The sequence below is a fragment of the Myotis nattereri genome (assembly GCF_964212035.1).
Source record: "Myotis nattereri genome assembly, chromosome: 2".
Classification (NCBI taxonomy): Eukaryota; Metazoa; Chordata; class Mammalia; order Chiroptera; family Vespertilionidae; genus Myotis; species Myotis nattereri.
This window is the reverse complement of record NC_138076.1, coordinates 160,001,537-160,026,131: the sequence shown is the minus strand read 5'-3', so window position 1 is coordinate 160,026,131 and position 24,595 is coordinate 160,001,537. Positions and strand designations below refer to the sequence as shown.

The 24,595-nt window shown below is 46.8% G+C and overlaps 2 protein-coding genes and 1 long non-coding RNA gene across 4 annotated transcripts in view; 1 reads left to right on the top strand and 2 right to left on the bottom strand.

Annotated features, from left to right (window-relative positions):
* The window catches only part of LOC308514296, a 91,372-nt gene extending 83,143 nt beyond the window's left edge, over positions 1 to 8,229 (top strand). The window contains exon 3 of the long non-coding RNA XR_013995584.1: positions 7,721 to 8,229. This is a non-coding gene — a long non-coding RNA (uncharacterized lncRNA). The remainder of the gene's footprint in view (positions 1 to 7,720) is intronic.
* SDR9C7 (short chain dehydrogenase/reductase family 9C member 7) lies at positions 375 to 9,767 on the bottom strand (the record flags this gene model as incomplete). The annotated part of the gene is made up of 4 exons (XM_081084386.1): positions 9,325 to 9,767; positions 6,522 to 6,780; positions 5,667 to 5,830; positions 375 to 592 (listed from the first exon to the last, which is right to left on the bottom strand). The coding sequence occupies exons 1-4, from the start codon at positions 9,623 to 9,625 to the stop codon at positions 375 to 377; spliced, it is 942 nt and encodes a 313-aa protein (XP_080940512.1). The 5' UTR covers positions 9,626 to 9,767.
* Positions 9,768 to 16,931: 7,164 nt separating this feature from the next.
* LOC308514293 (retinol dehydrogenase 16-like) overlaps positions 16,932 to 24,595 on the bottom strand; it is a gene marked incomplete at both ends in the record, with an annotated part of 37,741 nt that continues 30,077 nt past the window's right edge. For both annotated transcript variants that reach the window (XM_081084383.1, XM_081084382.1), the window contains 3 exons: positions 16,932 to 17,265; positions 17,820 to 17,983; positions 18,833 to 19,091. In XM_081084383.1, coding sequence (XP_080940509.1) covers positions 17,048 to 17,265; positions 17,820 to 17,983; positions 18,833 to 19,091 — 641 coding nt within the window. The remainder of the gene's footprint in view (positions 17,266 to 17,819; positions 17,984 to 18,832; positions 19,092 to 24,595) is intronic.

Below are 24,595 nucleotides of genomic sequence, written 5' to 3'. Positions count from 1 at the left end.
AGTGGTTGAGATTCTCCTGTGGGCTGGATTATGCCACAGTATTTCCCAGTGGCAGTGACAACTGAGGGAGGTTTGTGATGCAGCAGGAGCTAGTTATTCTCGCCTGGATTTTTCCAGGTCCAGAAAGAGCTATATACTGACCAGGTGACAGAGGTTCTTGGGACCATGCTGCGGGTCTTTGTGTTTCTGTGTTGCCCCAGTGAGTGGGAAGAGGATTCATCTTCTGTTAGAAATTACCTATAAATTCACCAGCAATGGGTGTCAGACAAGCAAAGTGTCCCCAGAATGTCTGATGCCACCTCTTGTGACCCCATAGTCCCTTCTCCCAGGCCCCTCCTCTATACTCCAATGACCACTCCTTGGGCTTTCCCGGCTCAGACACTGTCTGCTGGCCTTGGAAGGTACCGGCTCAGGATGAAATCTGTCACAGGGGTGGGCAACTTAGCCAAGGGGAGGTAGAGGAGTTTGGCATCCAGGCCGGGGTTGTAGCGGATGCGGGGGCTCCGGGAAACAACAGCGTGTTCCATACTGTTGACGACATCTCTGATTCTTGGCTCTGCCAACTTCAACATGTTTGTTAGCTTGTCAGAATCTGTTTGAGGGAGGGAGGGGGGAATAAAAGGCTCTATTATTCTTCATTAAAGATGGTTCCTTCTGAATTTCATCCAAGCTCTCTTTCCATCACACCATTTTAGGCAGATCAACCACACCCTCCAGGTTATCCCTTATACAAATACCCTGTAAATATTCTTATTTCTCTTCTTGAATTCAAGAATTGTGTATTGCACTAATTCAATATGCTTCCAAGATATGGAAGCAACCCAAGTGCTCATCAATATACAAGTGGATAAAAAAGTGGTAGAATATATACAATGGAATATTACGTGGCCATAAAAGGAATGAAATCTTACCATTTATGACAACAGGAATGGATCTAGAGGGTATTATATTAAGTGAAATAAGACAGAGAAAGACAAATAGCGTATGATTTCATTTATATGTGGAATCTAAAGAATAAAATAAATGTACAAAGAAAATAGAAACAGACTCATAGATACAAAGATCAGATTGCTGGTTGGCAGAGGGAGGCGGTGTGGAAGGTGAGATGAAAAAGGTGAAGGGATTAAGAAATACAAATTGGTAGTCACAAAATAGTCACAAGGATGTAAAGAACAGCATAGGGAATATAGTCAATAATATTGTAATAAGTATGCACAGTGCCAAGTAGTTACTTGAAATATTCGGGGGGGGGGGTCATTTTGTAGAGTCTATGATTGTCTAACCACTATACTGTACACGTGAAACTAATATAAAATAATATTTAATGTAAACTGTAATTGAAAAAAAAAAGTGTATTGAATTCCTTTATTGTGTTAGACTAGCAACAGAAAAACTGGGCTGCTTATTAGTTGTGTGACCTTGAGCTTAAACTGTCATCATCTGTGAAATAGAGAATAATAATACCTGTGCTAGAGAATATGACTAATAGCAGGGTAGACAGTGGAAGATGACAGAATAGAAAACAAATATATGTAAGTGCATAGAAAAATTGGAAGGAAGGAAGTAAAAATATTGTCTGGCGAGTGAGATTCACAGTTACTGGAGTATTTTTCTCTCCTGCTTACTCCCTGGAGTTCCTGAATTTTCTACAAAAGCATTCAGGAAAAAAAGTGTTGTTAGAAAATAGTAGCACTGCCCTTGCCTTGGTCATAAGGCCATTGTGGGGCTCAGGTGGTCTCAGGCACAGACAGGCGCCTTATAAGCTCTAACAGATGTGGGGGTTATCCTATTAGCACTATGCACATGGGTGTGGAGATGAGTACAAGGCACCCACGCGGTCCCAGCCTGCCAAAGTTACTACACAAATAGGAGCAAGGCCCGAGATACACCTACGCGCTGTGATCTCCCTCGTGCTCTAGCGCTCATACTTCAATGGCCGCCCAAGCTGGAGGAAGTGGTGCCTGAGAGTCAGACTTAGAGATAAGGCATTAGAACTTGAAAACAAAGAGGGAGCAAAAGCAGGCCTGACTTTGGAGTTGGTCCAGGAAGGCAAGGAATTCACCTGCTCTGGGCAGAACCCCGGTACACGGTTAATGAAAGCAGGACAATGTCATTTGAGTATTCTTGCCCCTCCTTTGAGGAACTTCCCTTTCTGTTTCCTAGAAAGGAAGCTACTGCAGTGAAAAGGGGCAAACTACCAAAGAGCCGCGCTGTCTGTAAAGGGATACTGTCTTAGGAAGCCAACACTCTGTCCTCCATCCTTGGCCCTGACGCAGAGTCCACTACCAAAAGGTCCCAGGCAGGGAGGCGAATGTCCGTGTACTCATTCAAGGTGCTCAGGGCTGCAGGCGCTAACCGAGAGCCAGGGAGAATCCATTCCAGCTAACACAGAAGGGTGTGTGGGCTGATGAAGGCAAGGCAAGCTGATGTGATAAGGTGGCTTTGGAACTAGGCTCTGAAAGATGGGAAGGACCCACACAGCCAGTGGGGTGGGAGAAGCTACCTGAGACACAGAAGTCGTGTAAGGCACATTCTTCCATTATTATTTCAAATATGTATCACGGTCCTATTTTGTGGTGGGCACCCCGTTAGACACAGAGTGGGAAGCGGGACAGAGGTATGAATTTAACCTGTCACTCTCCTAGATAGTAAAGGAGAGCATGGGCTTTGGATTCAGGCAACTGGGAAACATTTGTGTTATTGTGAGAATTAAATATCAGAGACCAGGCTTTGGCACTTTTGGACCCAATAGTTGAGTTTCTTTCCTCTTCTCTTTTGCCAGGGACAGGTCCTGGGCTTCTGATCTAGTCCCTTCCCGGGAAAAAAAGGAGACCAAAAGAGGAATTTTTGGTGGCCTCCCTGGCAGGGTTGAGATGAAGAAAGAAACTTGGCAGGTGACAGTGTTGCTTGTCGGCTGTGGCTCTACTCCGGGCTTGTTAGGGCAAGAATCCTGTGCTCTGTTCACATTCCTGCCCTGGTGATTGTGTGTGCTGCTTCTTTGGGACCGTTCCCACATTAGGTTGCTATTAACTAGCCATCACTCTAAGATACCTAGCCTGGTCCAGGGTTCACAGGCCACGAGCCTGCCTGATTGGCCGTAACTTGCTGGACTTTCTGCCCAATGGTGCTGCATGACATTCCTCAATCTTTCTTTAGTCTGTCTCCACAGCACCTGCCTCCTGAAACACTACCCGCACCCCACACACACGCAGTTCCCATAAGCACCAAGACTTGTAACTCAGGCCTCTGTCATTCCTTCACTGGATTTCTGCGGTAGCCTCCCAGCTGGTCTCATATCTCCAAGCTCATCCTTCCCACACGCAAATCTGATCAGGTCAGGTCAGAGCCATTTGAAAGGCTCTCCAATGCCTTCAGGATAAGAGTCACTCTCCTTAGTGGAGCCATCCAAACCTCCTAGGATCTGACTCTAAATCTCTCCCAGCCCCATCCCCCACCACAACCCCGTCACACCTCCCCCAGTCCAACTTCCCTCAGTGCTAACAATGATGGCTAAGGTTTAATTCTCTGAACAATCCGGAGGGAGGAATGATTATACTTTATAACGAAGAAACTGAAGTTTAGACAGTTGTGTAAAGTCGTTGGAAGGACAGCTGTCATCTAAACTCTGAATCCACACGGTCTCCAGAGGAATGGTAGCAGTTTTTTGACAAGTGGTTTTCAGAGGAAATTTGTCTTTCTCCATATTCTTTTAAGGCCCGCAGAAGATTGCAACTTCTGCCTGCATTGAGCCAGAATAGAGCCCTGCAGCTTGATCTACTCTCACTCCCAGCCCCACACAGTGCCTGGCATGGGGTGGGCTCTCAATCGAATGTGTAATAAGGGAATAAATGGCTGTCGTGGTTTTGGCAACTTGGCTTTTTACTCTGTTGATGTATGTTGTTCAGGAGACCATGCCGGGCAGTTAGATACCTGCCATGCATTTGATTGAGTGATTACATTGAACTCATTGAGACTTTCTGGGTATATTTAAAAAAGGCATCACTTTGGATTTTGGACAATTACTAAGACTCTCTCTTTGCCATACAGAACTTATAGCTTGTAGGTATCAGTATAATGGAGAGAAGGAGGCTATACTCAGCCTAAGGGAGGAGAAAAACCACTTTTAAATCAAATTGTTCCTACCAGGGATCAGGCAATCTAAACATTTTATATGTACACATGTATATACACACTTTAACAGCTGATAGCTCAATTTTGAAAATGAAATGTATTTTAATAAATACTGCCTTTATAATTATTCAATGTGTGTGTGTACATTTTGTATATTAACTCATTGAATTCTCATAACTCATTACAGGTGAGAAAACCGAGTAACTTGCCCAAGACCAAGTTCATAAGAGCGAAAATTTACACTCAGGCAGCCCAGTTCCAGAGTCTTAGCTTAGCCACCATAGTAAATAGTCTTTCAGAGGTTGTTCATGGAAGCCAAGAAAAGAGAGGGGGAAATCTGGGTTAGGGAAAGGCATAACGACACTATTGGGGTCCAACGGGAGTGGGAACAGGGCTGAGAGCCTGGCTGCTTCACTCGGGCCCAACAGAACCTCCTGAACCAGCCAAGCGCCACCTTCTTGGCTGGCAGCCAGGTCACAGAGAAGCAACTGGAGAAGGGAGATGCCTGCCAAGGAGGTGGCAGCTGCTTGTGCCAGAACCAGTTTCTGTTGACAGGTCAGAGTCTGCCCCTCACAAAGGCAACTCCAGAGGTGGCTCTGAGGTGCTTGGAGCCAGAGAAATGGAGAGAAGTCTTCTGGATCATCCTCCCCTGCAATCAAGCCTCAGCTTTGAGATTAGATGACCTGAGAGAGCATTGGGACTTCTGGTGCTCAGAATGGCCTCTCTCCTACCATGAGGTGCCCTAACAGGCCTTTTGGCCAATTCCTCCTCCACTGCACCCACAGGCCACCCCCTCCTCTTGAGCCCCCATGGCCGGAGCTCCATTCATTCCTCAATCTGGAAGAAATGCACAAAGTTTGGGGGCAGTATAGAAAACAGCCGTAATGACCCTCCTCTACTCTCCTGAGGTTCACAGAAGATCCTTAGCCCAGAGAGAAAGGGAGCTGCCTTACATACTCGGGTGCTCCTTTTCCTCCGTATTCATTTCACAAGCATTTAGTATGTGCAGGTCATTTCACAGATAGTCATCCTCATAGCAGCCCTGTGAAGTAGGCCTATCATTAGCCCCATTTTATAGATGAGAAAACTGCGCCATAGCACAGCTAAGTATTGTGCCCAAAGTCTCCTAGCTGGTAAGGGGTAGAGGCAGGATTCAGATCCAGGCAGTCTGGCTCACGCACCTGTGCTCTTAATAACTTCTCTGTACTTATGTCAGTGCATCTTCAGCTGATTCGCCAGCATAATGGCGTTTGGGGGTTGGGTGGGGCAGGTGCCAGGAGTGGGCAGCATCCTTGGATAGCTTAGCCACAATAATAAATTGTCTTCCAGGGGTTGTTCATGGAAGCCATCCTCATGCCCCCATCTCCCCAACAGCTACAGTTCTGTCACTCCCAGCAGTTGCCCACTTGGTCTCTGTTCTCAAATCCCAGCCCTTAACCCCTCTGAGCCTCCATCCCATCATCTGTAAAATCAAAGTGACCCCCAAGATCCCCCTGTCCCTCTCAGAGACCCCTCTCCCTGTGAGGGAAACTCACAGATTTGGAAGTACTCCTCTCCGTAGCTATCCCGGGTCTCCTGAGGCATCCGATCCCACATCTTCCGCAAGCGCGACTCCATGCTTTGCTGGCCCAGAATAGATGTCCGATAGTTCCCTGGCTCAATGATGCTGACTTTCACCCCAAAGTAGTAGAGCTCACGCCTGGGGAAGAAGAGTTTGATTCAGTCTGGGACCCCAAGATGACACAAGGTCATCAGAGAGCGTCACTTCTGACACCTCTATAGGTGCTGATCTCCCCAGGAAACTGGAGGTGCCCTCCCTACCCTTGCACCAGGCCAGCCTTTGCTTTCATGCAAGTAAGCCCTGTCGTAGGGCCTCAGCCCTTTTCCAAGCATGGTCTCTGGACAATTCACATTAGGCAAACCCAGCAGGAGGAAGTTAACAAAGAATCTAAAGCCTGACCTCCCACCAGGTCCCTCCCACTCAGCCCCACACCCAACACTCACAATGCAAAGGGAATGAGAGGTCAATGCAAAGCTTGCATCCTCCTGTGAGGGTCTCCCATGAGCATATCTGTCCCCAGGGCTCTCTGTCTGTTTGAGAGACAATCCCTCCTACTCTCACAGGCCCAAACTGGGTTTCACTTATTCTGGAACAGCTCAAGGGAAGGAGGAATGTAGCCTCCTATCACCACTCCACCTCTTCTCCTCATCCTTAATTCTCTTGGTCCTTGGGGAAGGCCTCCTGAGGGTAGCCTTCTTCCTATTACTGCTTTATTTTCCTCTCTTCAGAACTCCCCTGCCCACATGTTGTTGTTCTCCCCACCCCCAGCCCTCTCTTCCTGAGGTGAAACCCCAGGACTCCCACCCAGAGTGGTGTGGCACCCAGTCACCTGATGCTGTCAGAGAAGGCCTCAACACCAAACTTGGAGACACAGTAGCCACCGCCAATGACAGCTACACGACCACCAGAGCTGGACATGTTGACGACCCTGCCCCGGGCTTTCTTGACCATGGGCAGCATGTGGAGGGTCACGTCAATCAGTCCCACCAGGTTCACATTGATGACCTTCACAAAGTCCTCTTTGGTCAGCCATTCGTTGGGACCACTGGGCAGGCCCACACCAGCATTGTTCACCAGGGCCCAGAGGCCTAGGGGCAAGAAAGGGAGAGAGAGAACCACACAGAAATCAGCAGTGTCTCTGGAAAAGTACCAGGGTCTACCATTCAGCAGCTCAGGGAATTGAGGATGGTTGAGCAGGTGCACAAAGAACAAGACAGCCAGGCTGAGGCCTGGGGTGGGGAGTTACGACAGTCCAAAAGATGTGCTTTTACTAATTGGTTTTCCCTAAAGGGGCATTTTATTTCTTTCTTTTTAAAATATATTTTATTTATTTTTTTACAGAGAGGAAGGGAGAGGGATAGAGAGTTAGAAATATCGATGAGAGAGAAACATCGATCAGCTGCCTGCTGCACACTCCCTACTGGGGATGTGCCCGCAACCAAGGTAAATGCCCTTGACTGGAATCGAACCTGGAACCCTTCAGTCCACAGGCTGACGCTCTATTTAGTGAGCCAAACCAGTAAGGGCATGGGGGGGTCATTTTTTTTCTGATTCACACAGTCTGCCAGCTAGTTGGACCCTGTGCCAGCTAACAATCCAGGCTTTAGCTAATGGCATCTAAGCTATTAGCTCTGGGAAAAGAGACATAATTTTCATACCAATGAGTAAATGTTTTAATTCCTTCCCCTATATGCTTCCCCCTCTGTGTTCCCCTAAGTATAAGAAACCAACTCCATTACACACATTACCAAAATTACTTCATTCATTCATCCACGCACACATTCATTTATTCATTCATGCACCTATTCTGTCAGTTACAGAGGAAGGTGCTAAAAACAAAGTGAACAAGACAGGGTCTTATCCCTCAAAGAGCTCACAAACCAGAGAAGAAATAAATAACAGCTATAAATAAATATATGAAGCATTTAAATAAATGGAAAAAGTGTGAAAAGGGCTCTCTGAGGTCATTAAATTGAGTTGGTATAAATGGGGAGAAATAATGCTAAGTACTGTCATTCATCTCTGCAGGGACCCAGGCTGGAAGAGCTCAAGTTCAAGTCCTGGTTCTACCTCCACCCTTGGACAAGTCACTTTCTCTCTCTGGGCCTCAGATTCTGTGTTGACTGGGTTAGAATAGTTGTTTCCATCCTTTGGTTTGCAATCCTGGAGCTTCCCAGGCTGAACCTCAGGACCTACTAAGGCAGCGGTTCTCAACCTGTGGGTCACAACCCCTTTGGCGATCGAACAACCCTTTCACAGGGGTCGCCTAAGACCATCCTGCATATCAGATATTTACATTACGATTCATAACAGTAGCAAAATTAGTTATGAAGTAGCAACGAAAATAATTTTATGGTTGGGGGTCACCACAACATGAGGAACTGTATTAAAGGGTCGCGGCATTAGGAAGGTTGAGAACCACTGCTCTAGAAGCAGGAAAAGGCAATGAAATGGATTCTCCCCGGAGCCTCCTGAAGGATCACAGCCCTGCTGACACCTTGATGTTAGCCCTGTGAGACCCATTTTGGCCTTCTGATCTCCACAACTACAAGATAATAAATTTCTGCTGTTTTAAGCCATTACATTTGTGCTAATTTATTACAGCAGCAACAGGAAGTTAATATACCCAGTGAATCATTAACACAAGTGGCCAAGGGCGAGGCAGCCAGTAGAAAAAAAGACTCACTCTTGCTGAGTTATTTATTACTTAGTTCATCCAACAAATATTTGGCACCTTACTAGATTCCGGACACTATTCTAAGTACTAGGGATATATAGTAAATAAAAGAGACAAAAAGCCATGCCCTTCCCTCCCTCTGAAGCTTTACCTTAGCAGGGAAAACAGACAATAAAACAAACAAACAGTATTGGATAATGGGTACTGGTAAGTCCTAAGGAGAAGAAAAGAAAGTTATTGCCTGGCTCCTCCTGGGTCCCAGGGCTCCCTGCCCCCACGTGCGTGCATGGACCCCAGACTAGTTCCCTTAGGGGTCAGAACTACACCCCTAGGCTGCTGCTTCTACAACAGAGCCAGCCTGTTCCTTCTGTTCCTTCTGTCACACCCTTCATGCAGGAAGCACCCTGGGCAGGTCCCTAGCAATCCTGGTCCAGCCCCAGCCCACAGCCTCCTTTCCCAATAGGAGGAGCCACTCTGAGGTCAGCACTTACTGTGAGTTCATCCCAATTCCACCATGATGTGAGGATCTAGCCTGACACAGTCCAGGAGAGCAAATGCCTCCACTCAGGGAATCTGACCTCACATTCCCGTCTGCCTTCCCCAGCCCGATCCCGACAAGAGCTGATGGTCAGGACTGCCAAAGTCCCAGAGAAGCGACTCCATCTTTAGAGGTCTGGACATGCAGAACACACCTTCTCTTCCCTACCTCCTATGACAACCTCCCTCCAGCCCTCGGAGTGTCTGGGAGAGAAACTTCCTTGGGAACTCAGCCCTTCGTGCGGACAGACCAAACCATGCAACAGCGTCCAGTCCCACTCGGCCAGAGCCTCAGCCCCTTTCTCAACATCACCTCTCCCACCCCATCTGAACAACAGGTTCCCTGAGAACTGTGAGATGCCTGGAGGAGAAAGACAAAGGATCAACTGAGAAAGCTAAAGAATGCAATTCGCCCCACCTTGCTCGCCCACTTGGTCCCTCACCCAGTGGGCCGCCGCCTGAACGCTCTCGCTCTTGGTGACATCCAAGAGGGTGGTCTGCAGCCGATAGGAGGTGTCTTGTTGAAGCTTCCGGGCCCCCTCCTCAGTGAGACAAGCAGCCAGCACCCGCATGCCTCGATCAACCAGCTGTTTGGCCAGTTGGTGCCCGAAGCCGGAGTCACAGCCTGTGATGAAGACATACTTGTCTGAGAGGTTGCGGACAAGATTGCAGTTCTTGAACCAGCGGTACATAAAGGAGAGGTCCGTGAGAGCCGCCATAGGGCGGGTAGGAGGTGATGGCCAAGAAGGATCGGGCTCAGGAGACAGCAAGAGAGGCTGCTCCTCTGACCCCGAGCTGGCAGTCTGTGGAGAAGAGCTCTCCTCCCTTCCACTCCTGGCAACACACACACGGCCTCTGAGGGAGCCACTCTATAATTTTTATAGGTGGATGGATGCATCACCACACCAATTAGCCTGGATGCAAGAAATTCAAGTCTAACCTGAAGCCTTGTCACGTCAGAGAGCCCTGGTGGCTGCCCTTCTCTCCCCCAGCCCTGATGGGTGAAGGTGCCAAGGATGGGGAGACCTCGGTGTTGATGTTGATGCTGAGAGGTGGCTCACCTGAGTGGTCTGAGCAGGATAAATGAGAAAGGAGGACTCGGCCCAGAAAGCCCCCTTGGGAACCCCCCACTTCTGGTCTAGGGATCAAGTCATTTGTTAGGTGTATAGGCATGTGAATAAAGTTAATTTTCATTTTTAGAGGAAAAAATTAAGGCAAACTCATTAATGTAAAACAAACAAAATTGGTTTTGTGCCTCCCAAACCCCAAGAGAAATTAATTCCAGGTTATTAGCTCTTTGGAATTCTCTGCCCTTAGGTGAGTCTCCATTATGAGAGATGATGAAAAAAAGTTTCTCTCAGGATAGATATGTCTTCTGAACCAGACGCAGCAGGCCCCTCCTGTAAAGGAGGCTGGTGATGGGAAGCCCCAACTCCCAGAAAGCAGAAAGATCGGGGGCCTCAGGCCCTCGGTTCTTGGGAGGTGGTACTCAGGTGGCCAAGGAGGAGCCTCACTGCACTCCAAGCAAGCCCAGCTCTAAATGTCACCCAGTGACCAGGCAAATGGAGGGAATCAAGGACTGAGGACATAGGGCCCTCACCGGATATTTTGTTGTGAATCCTCATCCGAGGATATTTTTCTATTGACTTTTAGAGAGAGTGGAAGGGAGGGGAGAGACAGAGAGAAAACACAGGTGTGAGAGGGACACATCAATTGATTGCCTCCAGCACGCTCCCTAACCAGGGCTGGGGATCAAGCCTGCAACTAAGGTACGTGTGTTTGACTGGAATCAAACCCCGGGACCCTTCAGTACACAGGCTGATGCTCTATCCACTGAGATAAACCAGCTAGGGACCCACTGGGCATTTTTCTGGGCATTTTTCTTCTACCCCCCAGGACCAGACACACATGCAAGGTGATCTGGTGACCTGGGGAGCCTGGCAGTTGGGGTGGTGATGGTAGAAGGAAGGGATTATGAAGTCGATTGGCACAGTGGCTAGTTGGATGTGCAGAGAGAAGGGAGGCCAGGAGTCAAAGTAATTTTAAGGTAGGGCTGGTAACAGGTAGAATCATAGGTGGCAAGAGTAATAAGGAGGGGGGACAAATTGGGCATAGGGAAGGAAGGCCAGAGAAGAGAGAGCTCTGATAGGAATATCAATGAGATGAGGTCTAGCCAGATGATGAGGATCGGGTCGTGGGTTCCCTGGGCAGCTGCAGAAAGGCCCTGGGGCTGAGTCCTTGACTCTAAGACAGTGGTTCTCAACCTTCCTAATGCTACGACCCTTTAATACAGTTCCTCATGTTGTGGTGACCCCCAATTTCATTGTTACAAATTGAACATAATTAAAGCATAGTGATTAATCACAAAAACAATATGTAATTATATATGTGTTTTCCGATGGTCTTGGGCGACCCCTGTGAAAGGGTCGTTCGACCCCCAGGTTGAGAACCATTGCTCTAAGAGGAAATGACATCTGGGAAAAGCAGAGGACTGTGGCCAGATGCTTAGAAAATTCTTAGGATCAGGACTTGGAAGGGAGGGAAAGATTCTAAGCAATGGGGCAAAGAACTCACAGAAAGGTCGGAAGGAAGCTGGTAAAGATAAGGAAGTAAGGATATGAGTCAGAGGTGTGAGTAGTGAGGGGTCACACCCAGGACTTCACAATATGCAGGGACAGAATGATGCTAGAGTCTACAGTGGTTCTTTGGCTAAACCTCTAGGGTCACCAGCTCATTCCCAGGGACACAGGGCCAACTACCCATACCTTCCCTGTCTAGAAGGTCCGACACAAAGATCCATAGAGTGAAGGGTCAAGGATGCATCTCTGTGCCTCATGATCTACCAAGGTTGGTCATCTCCAGAATCAGATGGAAAAGGCCAGTGAGCATGGCTACTCTATACCACGGGTGGTGGTGGGGTCAGCTCATGGACCCACGTTTGGGGCACAAACCCAAAGCCTGTATGGGAAGTGACAGAAGCAAACCTCACCTCCTTCATAACCACTCCAAGGCATAACACCTCCTACACTGGATCTAGGAGGCATTTCCCAACTCTGCTTCCTGGGTGAGTGAACAGGGAAGTCTTGGTTGGGAGATGTCAGATAATGTCACTGGAGGGCTGAGCAGGCTCAGGAGTAACCCAGTTCTAGAGAAGACAGGTGAGACCCAGGGGTTGCCTCGAATCTTGAAAAGGATGACTTGAGACTGCCCCAACACAGGCCTGGGCCTGGCTCACCACTTCATGGGTCTCTCTGTTGACTGCTGGCTAAGACAGTGCTCGCCTGGGCTCAAACTCCTAACATCACAAAATTCAGGTCATGGATGGAGGCTTGGAGTGCTGCAGGACCACTCAGAAGGCTCTTTTCCTAGAGTTGGGAATGCCACCCACTCTCAGGTAACAGGACTCCCTGCTAAGTTGGTACCTGTGGCTGATGGGTCAGCCTGGTGGTTGCCCTCCACACCTCTACCTCTGTCCACAGGTATCTTCAGTGGCGAGGGGCCTTCACCTTCTCCGGGCCATTTCCATCCTGTGGGAGGAGGAGAATGGCCATGGCCAAGGCACACTCTGAGGAGATAAACAGAGGCAGAGAAGATGGGGCTGAGCCCCTTCCAGTGTTCATTCCTTCCGAAAAGTGTAAATTCAGGGCCATGAGGCTCAGAACCTTGAGAAGCTGCTGAAGGAACAGGGCAAGGATTGTGTGCTTTTGGATCCCTGTTCCTCAGCCTCAAAACATGGTTCTTGCCTCCTAATATCCTCAGAGTCCTAGGAGAAGCCGGGGCAGAGGTCAGGTGGAGGGTAAGCTACATAATCCTAGAAACTGGAGCACTCCCTCCTTCCACCCTACTTTCCTCCCCATAAAGCATCAACCCTCACATAGCACCCCAACTAGATCCTCCACGTACCCCAGTTTTGGATTCACAGGGGATTAGCAGGATTTGGGGAGCTCCAGTAGACCATAGCCCCCACCGGGAAGTTAAACACGTAATTCATGGTGATGTAGGTGAGCTTGGCCTCCCAGCCAGGTGAGTATCAGGGGCACTTCATGCAGTTCTCACCAATGGGAAGAAAGTTTCAAAGAACTCCCTCTCTGGCTTCAGATTGCTCCTCAACATAATGAGGCTTCACGTGACACGTGGTCCCCAGCTCTAACATACCTAAACCCTCCCTTTAAGTTACTAGCTGACCACGCTGAATCATGGGTATAAAGTTAAATGTTCCCACTGGGTGGGAGAGTCAGCCAGGAGGATGAACCTGAGACTGTAGGAGGCTTTAATGATAAAATCAGGTTCCAGAAAATGGTTTGCTCCTCTTGCCATGGTCCACAGCTCACTAGATGCCAGGTGTTTCTCTCCATAATCTCCTTGACCTTTGGGCTGGCTCAATCCCATGCCCTAAGAAAACATTTCAGGGTTGCTCATTGGTCTCAGAGTAATGGGGCTTCATGATAGCTACCTTCACCCCAAAGTGGGAGAGCTTCCCTCTATCAGGCACACTGGTAGAGGGGCAAGGACTTCAAAGGTCTTGGGAGACACAACAAATAATACAATCCCAAAGCAGACTGGGGTAAGTAAGCTTGAAAGCTGGAGGTGTTCTGAAGTGCAGCAGCCAAGGGGAGAAAAATTATGAAGATGAAATAGGCTCTGCGTAGAGTTGAAATATTGACCCATATATTTTACATACACAAACTTATTAGCTCTAAATCCTACCTATTCTGTTGCAAAGCACCGCTTGAACGCTATCTCCTCCTCTTTCCTCTTAAATTCTATCGATCTCCTCCATACTCCTCAGTCATCTCCCTGCCCTCTCCTGCTCTAGTCAACTCCCTGGTAATCTGTCCTCTAAGGAGCATCTCTCTCTGCCTGTGGTCTCACCTCCCCCACATTCAGAGCCATCCTCTACCCTCCAGCCAGTGGGTTCTCCAGAGGCTGATCTGACAAAGTAGCTCCCCTGATTTAATCTTTTTCATGGGGTTGTGCTGCCGCCAACAGCATGAAAGTTCATAGCCTGTCCAGGGCCATGCCCTCATGAGCCCACCTTCCCAGCATCCTTCCTGCCAGGCCAGGCCTAGTTGTTTATTCCTGGAGGACCTCACAGCACAGGCAGTCAATCATTACTCACCCTTACTTCCCACATCCAGGATGCCTTCCACCCTACTTTGCCAGGTTGCCAAGTTCAGTTCTTCACTCCTCAACTCAGACCCCTCTCTAGGATCCTCCCCCCATTCCACTGGCTACCAGGCCACCATGGCTAACATGGTCACAACCATCACATGTGATGGCCATACCATTTCTGTATCTCTTGTCCCTTTCTCAGCTGTCAGAGATTTTAGGCCAGGGGACAAACCTTGTTATCCTCAGACATTAATTGTGCACTCACAGATGTGCCCAGAAGTATCTGTAGAGTTGAGTCAAATGGTCTACCCCCAGCTCAAAGACTCCCTGAACTGACTATCCTAGGGGTTAAGGACATGGGCTCTGCAGCCAAGTTATTCAGGTTCCAATTCTGCCTTAGTCACTTTCCATCTGTGGAACCTCCTCCAGGACAGGGTTAGGTTAAATCAAATTTTATAGAGCTGAGGCCCATCCTGATCCCCCAAAGATAAAAAAGTGCTTCCTAATGAATGTCTGTCACAAAGCAAGAGAGAGGAATCAGGAAGGAAAAGCCTCTGAAGCTGTGTGAAATGAACTCCCTGGAAAAGTCCTCCCCAGAAGCACAGAAGCAGGAGGACTGAGGGAGGGTCCCTGTCCCAGCCCAAAACTTAAAGGGGTCAGAGAAGACCTCAAAACTGTACTTGGAGATGCAGTACCCCCACCATACATGGACACACACCCAAGATGCTGGAGACGTTGACCACCCTGCCCCTTGCCTATGTCACCAGGGGTAGCAGATTAGGGTCACCTCAATCACCCCCAACAGGTTCACACTGAGCATTGTTATGAAGTCTTGTTTGGTCAGCCATTCCTTGGGTGCCGTGGGCACAGACATGCCAATTATTCACCAGGCCCTAGAGTCCTGGGCACAGTGGGAGTAAGAGAGCAATACTGTGCTGTGACCCTGTAGTGAGAACACATGTGTGGTTCCAATTTACATTCCAATTACGTTTATTTTATTAAGCCAACCACAGTGTGATGCCTGGTATAAGGACAAAGAGTGTGGGAGAGGAAACAGGGACGTGGTGGTTACAGGGAGTCAGAGTTTGCGAACGTGTTTAGCTACTAAATGGCAGGGATGGTCCTTCTCACTTTTCTGCTCCTCTGTCTGGCACACAATAGGCAATACGCCCATCTTTGTTAAGTGCATGGACGGAGTTTGAGATAGAGTAGTATTCAACACTATCTTATTGGAGAGACATAGAGACAGGTAGAGAGAAAGGGGTAAGAGACAGTAATGAAGGGAAAACTAGAGAAGAGAAAGGAAACGGGGGGGGGGGGGAGGGAAAGATGAGAAAAAGAAAAACCGTGATTAATTACTTTCCAAACCCTGGTTGGGGAAGATACACTGAAATCCCAGGACTGGGGTTAAATAGAGATAGGCCGGCATTGAACACCAAGAGCCGAGCTTTGAGACAACCTGCATCAATCCCAAGGCAATATCTGCTCAGCAAGTCAAGTTCCCCTGCTATGCTGGGAAATTCCAAAGTTCACCCTGGAGTGCATGCTCAGGGCAGGCTTTGGGAAAAGGTGAGGAGGCCTCCTGCCACACCTCGTGTACACTGCACCCTTGGCTCCAGGAAGTGTCACTGTCTCCTCTCACCCTCCAAAGGCCACCCTTGCCCCATCCTCCTAAGTCCCAAGCCCACTCAGCTTGCAGGAAACTTGTCTGGAGGAGACGGAGGGGAGACAGAGGATTGTAATACAGACCCGTAGATCTCATTGGCAGGGGCAGGTGTTACTGGTGAAAATGGGTTCTTTTGTGCTGTTGAGAGAAAAGAATTTCAAAAGGCACATATGTGGAGAAGTTTAAATGTGATGGCAAAAGTCTATAATAATAAAAGTGTAATCTGCTAATTAGACCGGACAAGCTTCTGGACGACCTTCGGGAATATGCCGGGGTTGTGAGGGCTGAGCCCCTTGCACAAATTTCATGCATCGGGCCTCTGGTAAATAAATAAATGTGATGGCAGAATTTTATTTGTGGTGAAGAGCATTAATACACCCTCAGGGACATAGAGGATGAGAAGGGTCTAGAAGCAACAGTCACAGGGCTGTTAATTCTCCATCTTTTCTTGGTTCACAGTAAAGAACAAGGTGTCATTTAGTCCGTCCAACCAGCTTTCTGATTCTTCCAGGCTTGAGTGTGAGTGTGTGTGTGTGTGTGTGTGTGTGTGTGTGTCTGGGGGTGGGGGGCTCTCCTCCCAACCAATCCCTTTCCTGGTTATACTGGGGTTCCAAGCTCTCTATCCAATCTGATCACCTTCCCAGTTTTTCCCAGGCTAGGCTCTGCCCCTCTGGCATCACCCTGGCTCTCACTGAGCATGTCCAAAAGGAATCACCTTCTTCCTGTGCTAACAGCTTTGATTGCGCATGTCCAAAAGTTCTGTTACATCACCTGGTTTCTACTGCTCACGTGCCCAGCAGAGGAATTTCCCCTCCTCCTTCCTGGGAATCCAGTCTGGGCAGCAGGGCAGCACCTCGGGTGATTTTCCTGTCAGCTCTGAGGAGTAAGTCTCCTCCGTGGCAGTCCTGGAGTGTGTGATGAGTCTGTATATGCTATAGCTTCCTTGCAAACTCATTGGAATGCTGTCCTGGTGTGTGCTTCAGCTTCCCAGTTTATTCTGCTTAGTGTTTGATCCAAGTCCTTAGTTTATTAAGCTTATTATTTGATTCCCGTTTGCTTCCTTTCTTATATTAATAACTAATTGTGACGACAACACAGGGTGAGTTGTGGATGGTGAAGGGGCTGGCAGAGTTTGGCCTTAGGAATATTGGAAAGAACAAGGTTCTGCAACATTAGTCCGTGTCCTGCTCAGAAACCTTCCCTGGCTTTAAAGAAATGTATATACTTTGAATCAATTATTTTTTTTTACTTTAATAATAGTATTTGAGAATGTGAACAACAATGCACCATACTTCTCTCTACAGATGCATCTCCTCCCTCACACAGTACCCAATTCCCCCCTACTATGCACCACAATCTTGGGTCACATGGCCTTAGCAGGTCTTGGCTTGCTCCAGTTGATCAAGGCATCCACCAGGAAGGTGGGCATGTAGCTCATGGGAAGGTAGATGAGCTTGGCATCCCAGCCAGCTGAGTATCGGGTGCGGGGATGGCAGGCGGTCAGAGCATGTTCCATGCAGTTCGTCACCAAGGACAGATCTTCTGTGCCAAGTTTATTCCATGATCCAATTGTTTTCAGGGCTGTCCAGAATGAGAAAGGATCCAGATGTATTCCCATCTCCAACCACTCCCACCTTTAGATCACCTTACAGAATGAGTTTCTAGAATTCCTGGTCTCCTACATTGAATCCACCCAAATTCTTTAGAGGGTGCCCCCCTCGTCCCCCAGGCACACCTGTTTCACTCTAATCCACCTCTGGCTTCACTCCTAGGAATATGTGGAACACATAACTGCAGGTCTCCACAGACACTGGGAATCTAAGTGCCTGAAAGCCAGCTGCTCTTATACTTGCTGACCAGGAGTTCACGGGTGTCTTTTCTCTCTGGCTTTAGTTTCATCCTCAACAAAATGAGAAGCTCACATGAGACCGTGGTGCCACGTCTAACAAGCCTGGACCCTTTCCTTAGGTTACCAGTTGACAACATGGGACCAGCGAGATAGAATTATAGGTCCCCCGATTGTGGGTGAGTCAGAGCACAGAGGTTGGACCTAAGACTAAGGTTGTACTAACCATGAATCTAGTCTTCAGAAAAATGGTTTGCTTCTATCCCCATGAAACTCAAGGCCCACTTACTGCGTGCCAGAAACTTCTCTCCATAGGCCTCCTTGACCTCTGGGCTGGCCTTATCCCATGTCTCTTGGTAGCTCCTAGAAAGCATTGCAGTACTGCTAATAAAAGTCTTGAAGAAACCCGGCTCAATGATAGCCACTTTCACCCCAAAGTGGGAGAGCTCCCTCCTGCAAGGCAAACCAACAGAGAGGCAAAGACTTCAGAGGTCTTATAAAAGAAAACAACACCTGGAAAGAAACCCACCCCAATAAAACACCAATATAAGATTGCAGTTGATTAAGCTCAAAAGTCTGGGGAGTTGTTAAGTGCAGCAGACAGGAGGAGACAATTTATGATGATAATATTGCCTCCCTACAGAGTTTGAGTATTTTTACAAGTATTTACATACATTTGCTTATAACTCTAAATCCTACCACTTCTGCTGAAAGGCACCACTTAAATTATATCCCATGGTATTTCATGCAATAAAAAACTGGGTGTGCCTATTTTATCTTTCCCATGCTCCTCACACCCCTCCTTCTTGTCTCCCACCCAGTTCAACGTCCATGCCATCTGTCCTCTAAGGAGCTTGCTCTGCCTGCGGTCTCAGCTCCCCCCCATCACAGCCATCCTCAGTCCTGTAGCCAGTGGAGTCTCTACCGCTGATGTGATGTAGATGCTCCCCTGAATAAAGTGCTTCCCTGGGGCTTCCCTGACATCAGGGCCCCCGAAAACCAATTACCATAGCAGTTATGTACACGGATGGGCTGTGCAGTGGAATTATATTAGTGCCAGTTCTGCCTCAGATGCTTCGTGACTGTGGGCAGGGACAGGTTGAATCAACTCCATTGCCCTGAGGCCCATACAGACCCCCAGAAGACAAAAGAGTGCTTCCCAATGAATGCCTGGCACAAAGCAAGTGAGAAGGATCTGGAAGGAAGAGCCTCTGAGGCTGTGTGAAATCAACCCCCTGGAAAAGGCTTCCCCGGAAGCACAGAAGCAGAAGAGCCAAGGAAGGTTCTGTCCCAGTCCAGTACCTGAGGGAGTCGGAGAAGGCCTCGATGCCGTACTTAGAGATGCAGTAGCCCCCACCAAACAAGGATACGCGACCCATGACGCTGGAGACATTGACCACTCGGCCCTTTGCCTTCCTCACCAGGGGCAGCAGACTCAGGGTCACCTCGATCATCCCCAACAGGTTCACGTTGAGCATCTTTACGAAGTCCGGTTTGGTCAGCCACTCATTGAGTCCCGCAGGCAGAGAGATGCCAGCATTATTCACCAGGCCCCAGAGTCCTGGGCACACAGAGGGGAGAGAGCAAGACTGTGCTGAGACCCTGCAGTGAGGACACAGCTGTGGTTCCCATTCACCTTCCAACTGAGTGAGGACAGTATGAGGAGGCGACATGGGGAGCGGGCTGAACAGGTAACAGATAACTACGTGCTGTCTGCAGGGTTTGGGCAGTGCAGACCCTGTAAGCTGTGGTGACAGGGAGTAGTCCTTCCTCCTGGTTCACTCTTAGTGTCCAGCCCCCTGCCTGGCAGAGGACATTGGATGAGGCAGGACGGACGTTGAGGAAATTTAGTGAGTCTACAGTGTGGGTCACAGAGAGCATGTTTGATTTTTCACACATCAATGCTGTCCCAGTGAGGGAAAGAGAGAGACACAGACAGTGAGAGAATGAAGAATGAGGAGGAAGAGAGGAGTAAAACCACTTTGTATAAATGACAAAAAGGTAAAAGACAGTGAACATCTAAGAACACTTTGGTTGGGTAAAACAGACCTGAAATCTCAGGTGGGTAAAGTGGAGACTAGGCCTGGGATTGACCTCAGGCACTGGCCTTGACACACACTGCGGTAATATGGAGCAATGTTCCCCCAGGAATCTCTGAGAATTCCAACAGCAGGCTTTGAGGGGGACCCAAGGCTGCCTCTCCCCCAATCAGGCACAGACTTCACCATCAGCCCCAGACAATGCTACCCTCTCCTCCCACTTGCACAATAGGCCACTCTCCTCCACCCCACCGCACGCCCCTGGCTGATCACTTACCCAGCTTCATGGCAATCTCTCTGCAAGAGCAAGGATGGTCCTGAGGATATAAAAATTTACCAACCACCAACCTCAGCTCAGGGCAGCAGGAGCAGGGATTAGTAGGACACAGGGCAAGAGCTGATGATGGGAATCTGTAAATACTGACCCAGTGATTTGAGTCCCTGGTCTGCTCAGCCATACTCTGCCCTTGTAGGGGTCATATTTTCTACCATGTATTTCCCTTCTAAGAACCAAATCCATGCACATAGAGATTTGGTTAAAAAAAAAAAAGTTTCCCCAAGACATCATTTATGTTGAATAAAATATAGGAAACAATTACATATCATATCATAAGACACTGCTTTAGTAACTGTTACTCAGAAAGATAGCATATTCTCAATTATTAAAACTTTTGTTTTCATTAATACATTGCGGACGGATCACAAGAATGCTTGTTTTTTTCTGTTCTCAGGCTTGTGGCCAATCACGAGAATTCTCAGCTTTTCATTGTCATTTAGAGAAAGACAGTAATGCAAAATGCATTCGCTGAAGTTAAAAATTACAAAAGGAATTAAAAGTAATTAGTCTTTTGTCATTAGTAATAAAAATAACTGTTTTTTATATCAGTTTGATATTCAGCAACCATGGATAGTGAGAAAGAACATGATGAAGTTCTGGGTATATTTGCTGACAATTTACCAGATATTCCAAGTGAAAGTGATGAAAACTTTGACAGTGGCAGTGATATGGTTATTCCTTCAAAAGGCAAAAGATAGTAATTTCAAGTGATTCTGAACCTGAAAATTTGAACAATTCCACACATGATTTTGAGTGTAAATTGCATCTTGATTGCCGAGATAATGATTGGTCAACAGAGAACTTTCAACCCATTTGGAAAAATTTGAAGGTAATTCTGGGGTTACAGTTATACCGTCTGATTCTAAGAACATCATTGAAGTCACCAACTTGATTTTTGACGACAATCTGTTTGAACTATTTTGTCATCGATCGAACATATATTATAACCAAAATTTAGGAAAGCACAAAATTCTGAAAGCAATAAAGTGGTCTCCTGTTACTCCAACAGGTATGAAAAATTTTTTAGGACTTGTAGTGCTATTGGGGCGTACTCGAAAGGATACTTGGAAAGAATATTGGTCTACAAATCCAGTTCTAGCTGTTCCAATATTTCCTCAGATAAGTCAAAATCGTTTTGAACAAATCTGGACTTATTGGCATTTCAATGACAATGCAAACATGACTAAATCTTCATCCAGGCTATTTAAAATTCATCCTGTACTCAACCACTTTACTAGTAAATTTCAAACAATATATAAACCTATGTGAGAATTATCATTAGATGAAGGCATGATTCCCTGGAGGGGACGTCTTCTTTTTCGAACTTAGAACCCAGCTAAAATTATTAAACATGGTTTACCTGTAAGAATGATATGTGAGAGCAACACTGGGTATATTTGCAATATGGAAATTTACACAGGTGAAGGAAAAAAATTGAATGACTCTATTCTGTCACTACTTCAGCCGTATCTGGAATTGGGGCATCACATATACCAAGATAACTATTACAATAGCGTTTCAATTGCAGAAACTTTATTACTACATAAAACAAGAGTTTGTGGAACAATTCGAACAAATAGAGGTTTGCCAAAATGTTTGAAAGATGAAGCATCTAAGCTTAAAAGAGTTGAAATAGTCTTTTGAAGAAAAGGTGACGTTTTATTATTATTGATTTGGAAGGATAAAAGAGAAGTTCGAATTATTTCAACTATCCATGATGCTTCCTCTTGTAAAACAGAAAAGACAAATCGGCGTACTGGAGAGGAAATAAAGAAGCCAGTTCCCATTGTGCAGTATGATAACTATATGCAAGGTGTTGATCTTGCTGACTAATATCTTTCAACATATAGTATCCTTAGAAAAACAAGAAAATGGACAAAGAAAGTAGTGCTTTACCTGATTAATTGTGGACTATTCAATTCATTCAGGATTTATCAAGTGCTCAATCCAGAAAGGCAAGTAAGATACAGAGACTCTCTTTTAACTGTAGCAACAGAGTGGATCTCATCCAAAGTAGATAAGGCAGCAGATCCAGAATTTAGCAATCCTAATCCATCAAATGTTAGAAGTATGAGAGCTCTTCAGAAAGATCATCCGCAAAGATTATCAGGCAACATGAAGCAGCACATCCCCGTGCAAACTGCATCTTCAGATAAAAAGAAATATCCCACTAAAGTTTGCAGAATATGCTAAATTGCAGTAAGAGAAGAGAAACGCGTTACATTTGCCAGCTTTGTTTAGTTCCACTTCATATTACACAGTGTTTTACAAAGTATCATACTTTAAAAAGATATTTGCTTGTAAAAACATGTAAATAACTTCAAAATGCAATGGGTATTTAATTTTAAAGCATGCCTTCAACATTTCTGTAAAACGTTTTTTGTACTTGTTCAATAGAAACTTATCTGGCCACTGGGTAAAGCTAGCAATAAAACTACTGGCCTTCAATGTGTTAAGATCAGGAACAAAACAAGGGTGTCCACTTTCACCACTTCTATTCAACACAGTTGTGGAAGTCCTAGCCACAGCAATCAGACAAGAAGAGAAATAAAAGGCATCCAATAGGAAAGGGTGCATATGACATGATACTATATAGAGAGAACTTTAAAGAGTCCACAAAGAAACTATTAGAACTGATAAATGAACTCAGTAAAAGTAGCATGATAAAAAACTAATATTCAGAAATTGGTTGCATGTTTTTTAAATCCTCACCTGAGACTATGCTTATTGATTTTATTTTATTTTGAATATATTTTTATTGATTTCAGAGAAGAAGGGAGAGGAAGAGAGAGAGATAGAAACATCAATGATGAGAGAGAATCATCGATGGGCTCCCTCCTGCACGCCTCCTACTGGGGATCGAGCCCATAACCCAGGCATGTGCCCTTGACTAATATCGAACCTGGGACCCTTCAGTCTGCAGGCCAATGCTCTATCCACTGAGAAAAACCAGCCAGGGCTGCTTATTGATTTTAAAGAAAGGAAGGGGGGGAGAGAGAGAGAGAGAGAGAGAGAGAGATGGAGATGTGAGAGAGAACATTGATTTGTTGCCTTCCATACCTGCCCAGACTAGGGATTGAACCTGAAACCTTCTTGGGCATGGGATGATGCTCCAATCAACTGAGTCACAAGGCCAGGGTTTGGTTGCATTTTTATATAACAATAATGAACCATCAGAAAGGGAAATTAAGAAAACAATCTCATTCAAAATTTCATTTTTAAAAAGCACACCAAATCCTAGGAATCAATTTAATCAAAGAAGTAAAAGACCTGTACTCAGAAAATTATAAGCTATTGAAAAAAGAAATTGAAGAAGATACAAATATATAGAAGCATATACCATGCTAATATATAGTAATAATTACCCTTGTTAAAGTGTCCATACTATTGAAATCAATCTATAGATATAATGCAATCCTTATCAAAATACCATTGGCATTTTCACAGAACTAAAAATAGTACTAAAACGTATATAGAGCCACAAAAGACCCTGACTAGCCAAAGCAATCGTGAGAAAGAAAAATTTGGGAGGTATCATGCTATCCATTAACAAACAATACTGCAGGATTATAATAATCAAAAGAACATAGTAGAGAGAACCAAGATGGCGGCATAGGTAAACACTGGAAATTGCTGCCTCTCACTACAACTTCAAAAATAGAACTAAAAGACAAAATGAACATCATCCAGACCACAGGAAGGCTGGCTGAGTGGAAATTCTACAACTAGAAGGAAAGAGAAAAGCACACTGATACTCATAGGAGCTGCGGTGTGGAAGTAAAGTGCAGAGGTATGGAGGCGCACGTGGAAAGGGCTGGCAGCTGAGGACAAGGCACATGCGGAAAGGGCTAGCAGCTGAGGACATGGTTGTCTTTTTCAATCAGGAGGGAGTCTCAAGCTCCTGGTAGCTCTGAACTCCAGTTCCAGGTGAGTCTCTGGGGACCCAGACTCATACGGGCATCTGTCGAAACTCGAGGGCGGCTTTCTCTCAGAGGTGCTTGCAGCGATTACTGGGACACTGAGACGCGGGGCCCTTAGGGTAGGACTGAGGATCAGCCATAGCTGCTTGCTCCACCCTGTTGATCCCCTGAGACCCTGCCCCACCCAAGCTGTGCACAGAGGCTTTTGCATATGAAAGGCCTGGCCATTTGCAATCTGAAAATTACCTAACAAACTGCAGCTAGGTCAGAGAGACCCAGAACTTCCAAAAGAAGGCCCAAGGCCCCACAGCAGCTTGTATTGCTTCACAGATGGGCTCCTGCTGGGTAGTCTCTGGCAGAGGCTAAATCAGCACCTCCTTAGAGATCCAAGAGCCAATGTACCCAGTGGTCAGAGTGGGACCATCCAGATTACAACTCCTCAGATCCATAAGGGACACACTCAGGGGGCAGACTCAGTGAGCACCAAAGCCCCACTGAAGCAAGTCTTGCCCAGAAGGGTGACTCCAGCACAGAAGTTCTCCAACTGCAGACACAGCTGATTCTCACAGCCAATTGGCCTGGAGTTCAATTCCTCCCAGCGATCCTACAACAATCAAGACTTAACTACAACAAGACTGTGCACAAAGCCCACAAAGAGGTGCACCAAGAGTGTCCACCTCCGGTAATTGGGGAGGCTGAGCCACTGGGCCCTATAGGACACCTAGCACAGAAAGCGACTCTACCAACACAGGGAAGCAGCCAAAATGCG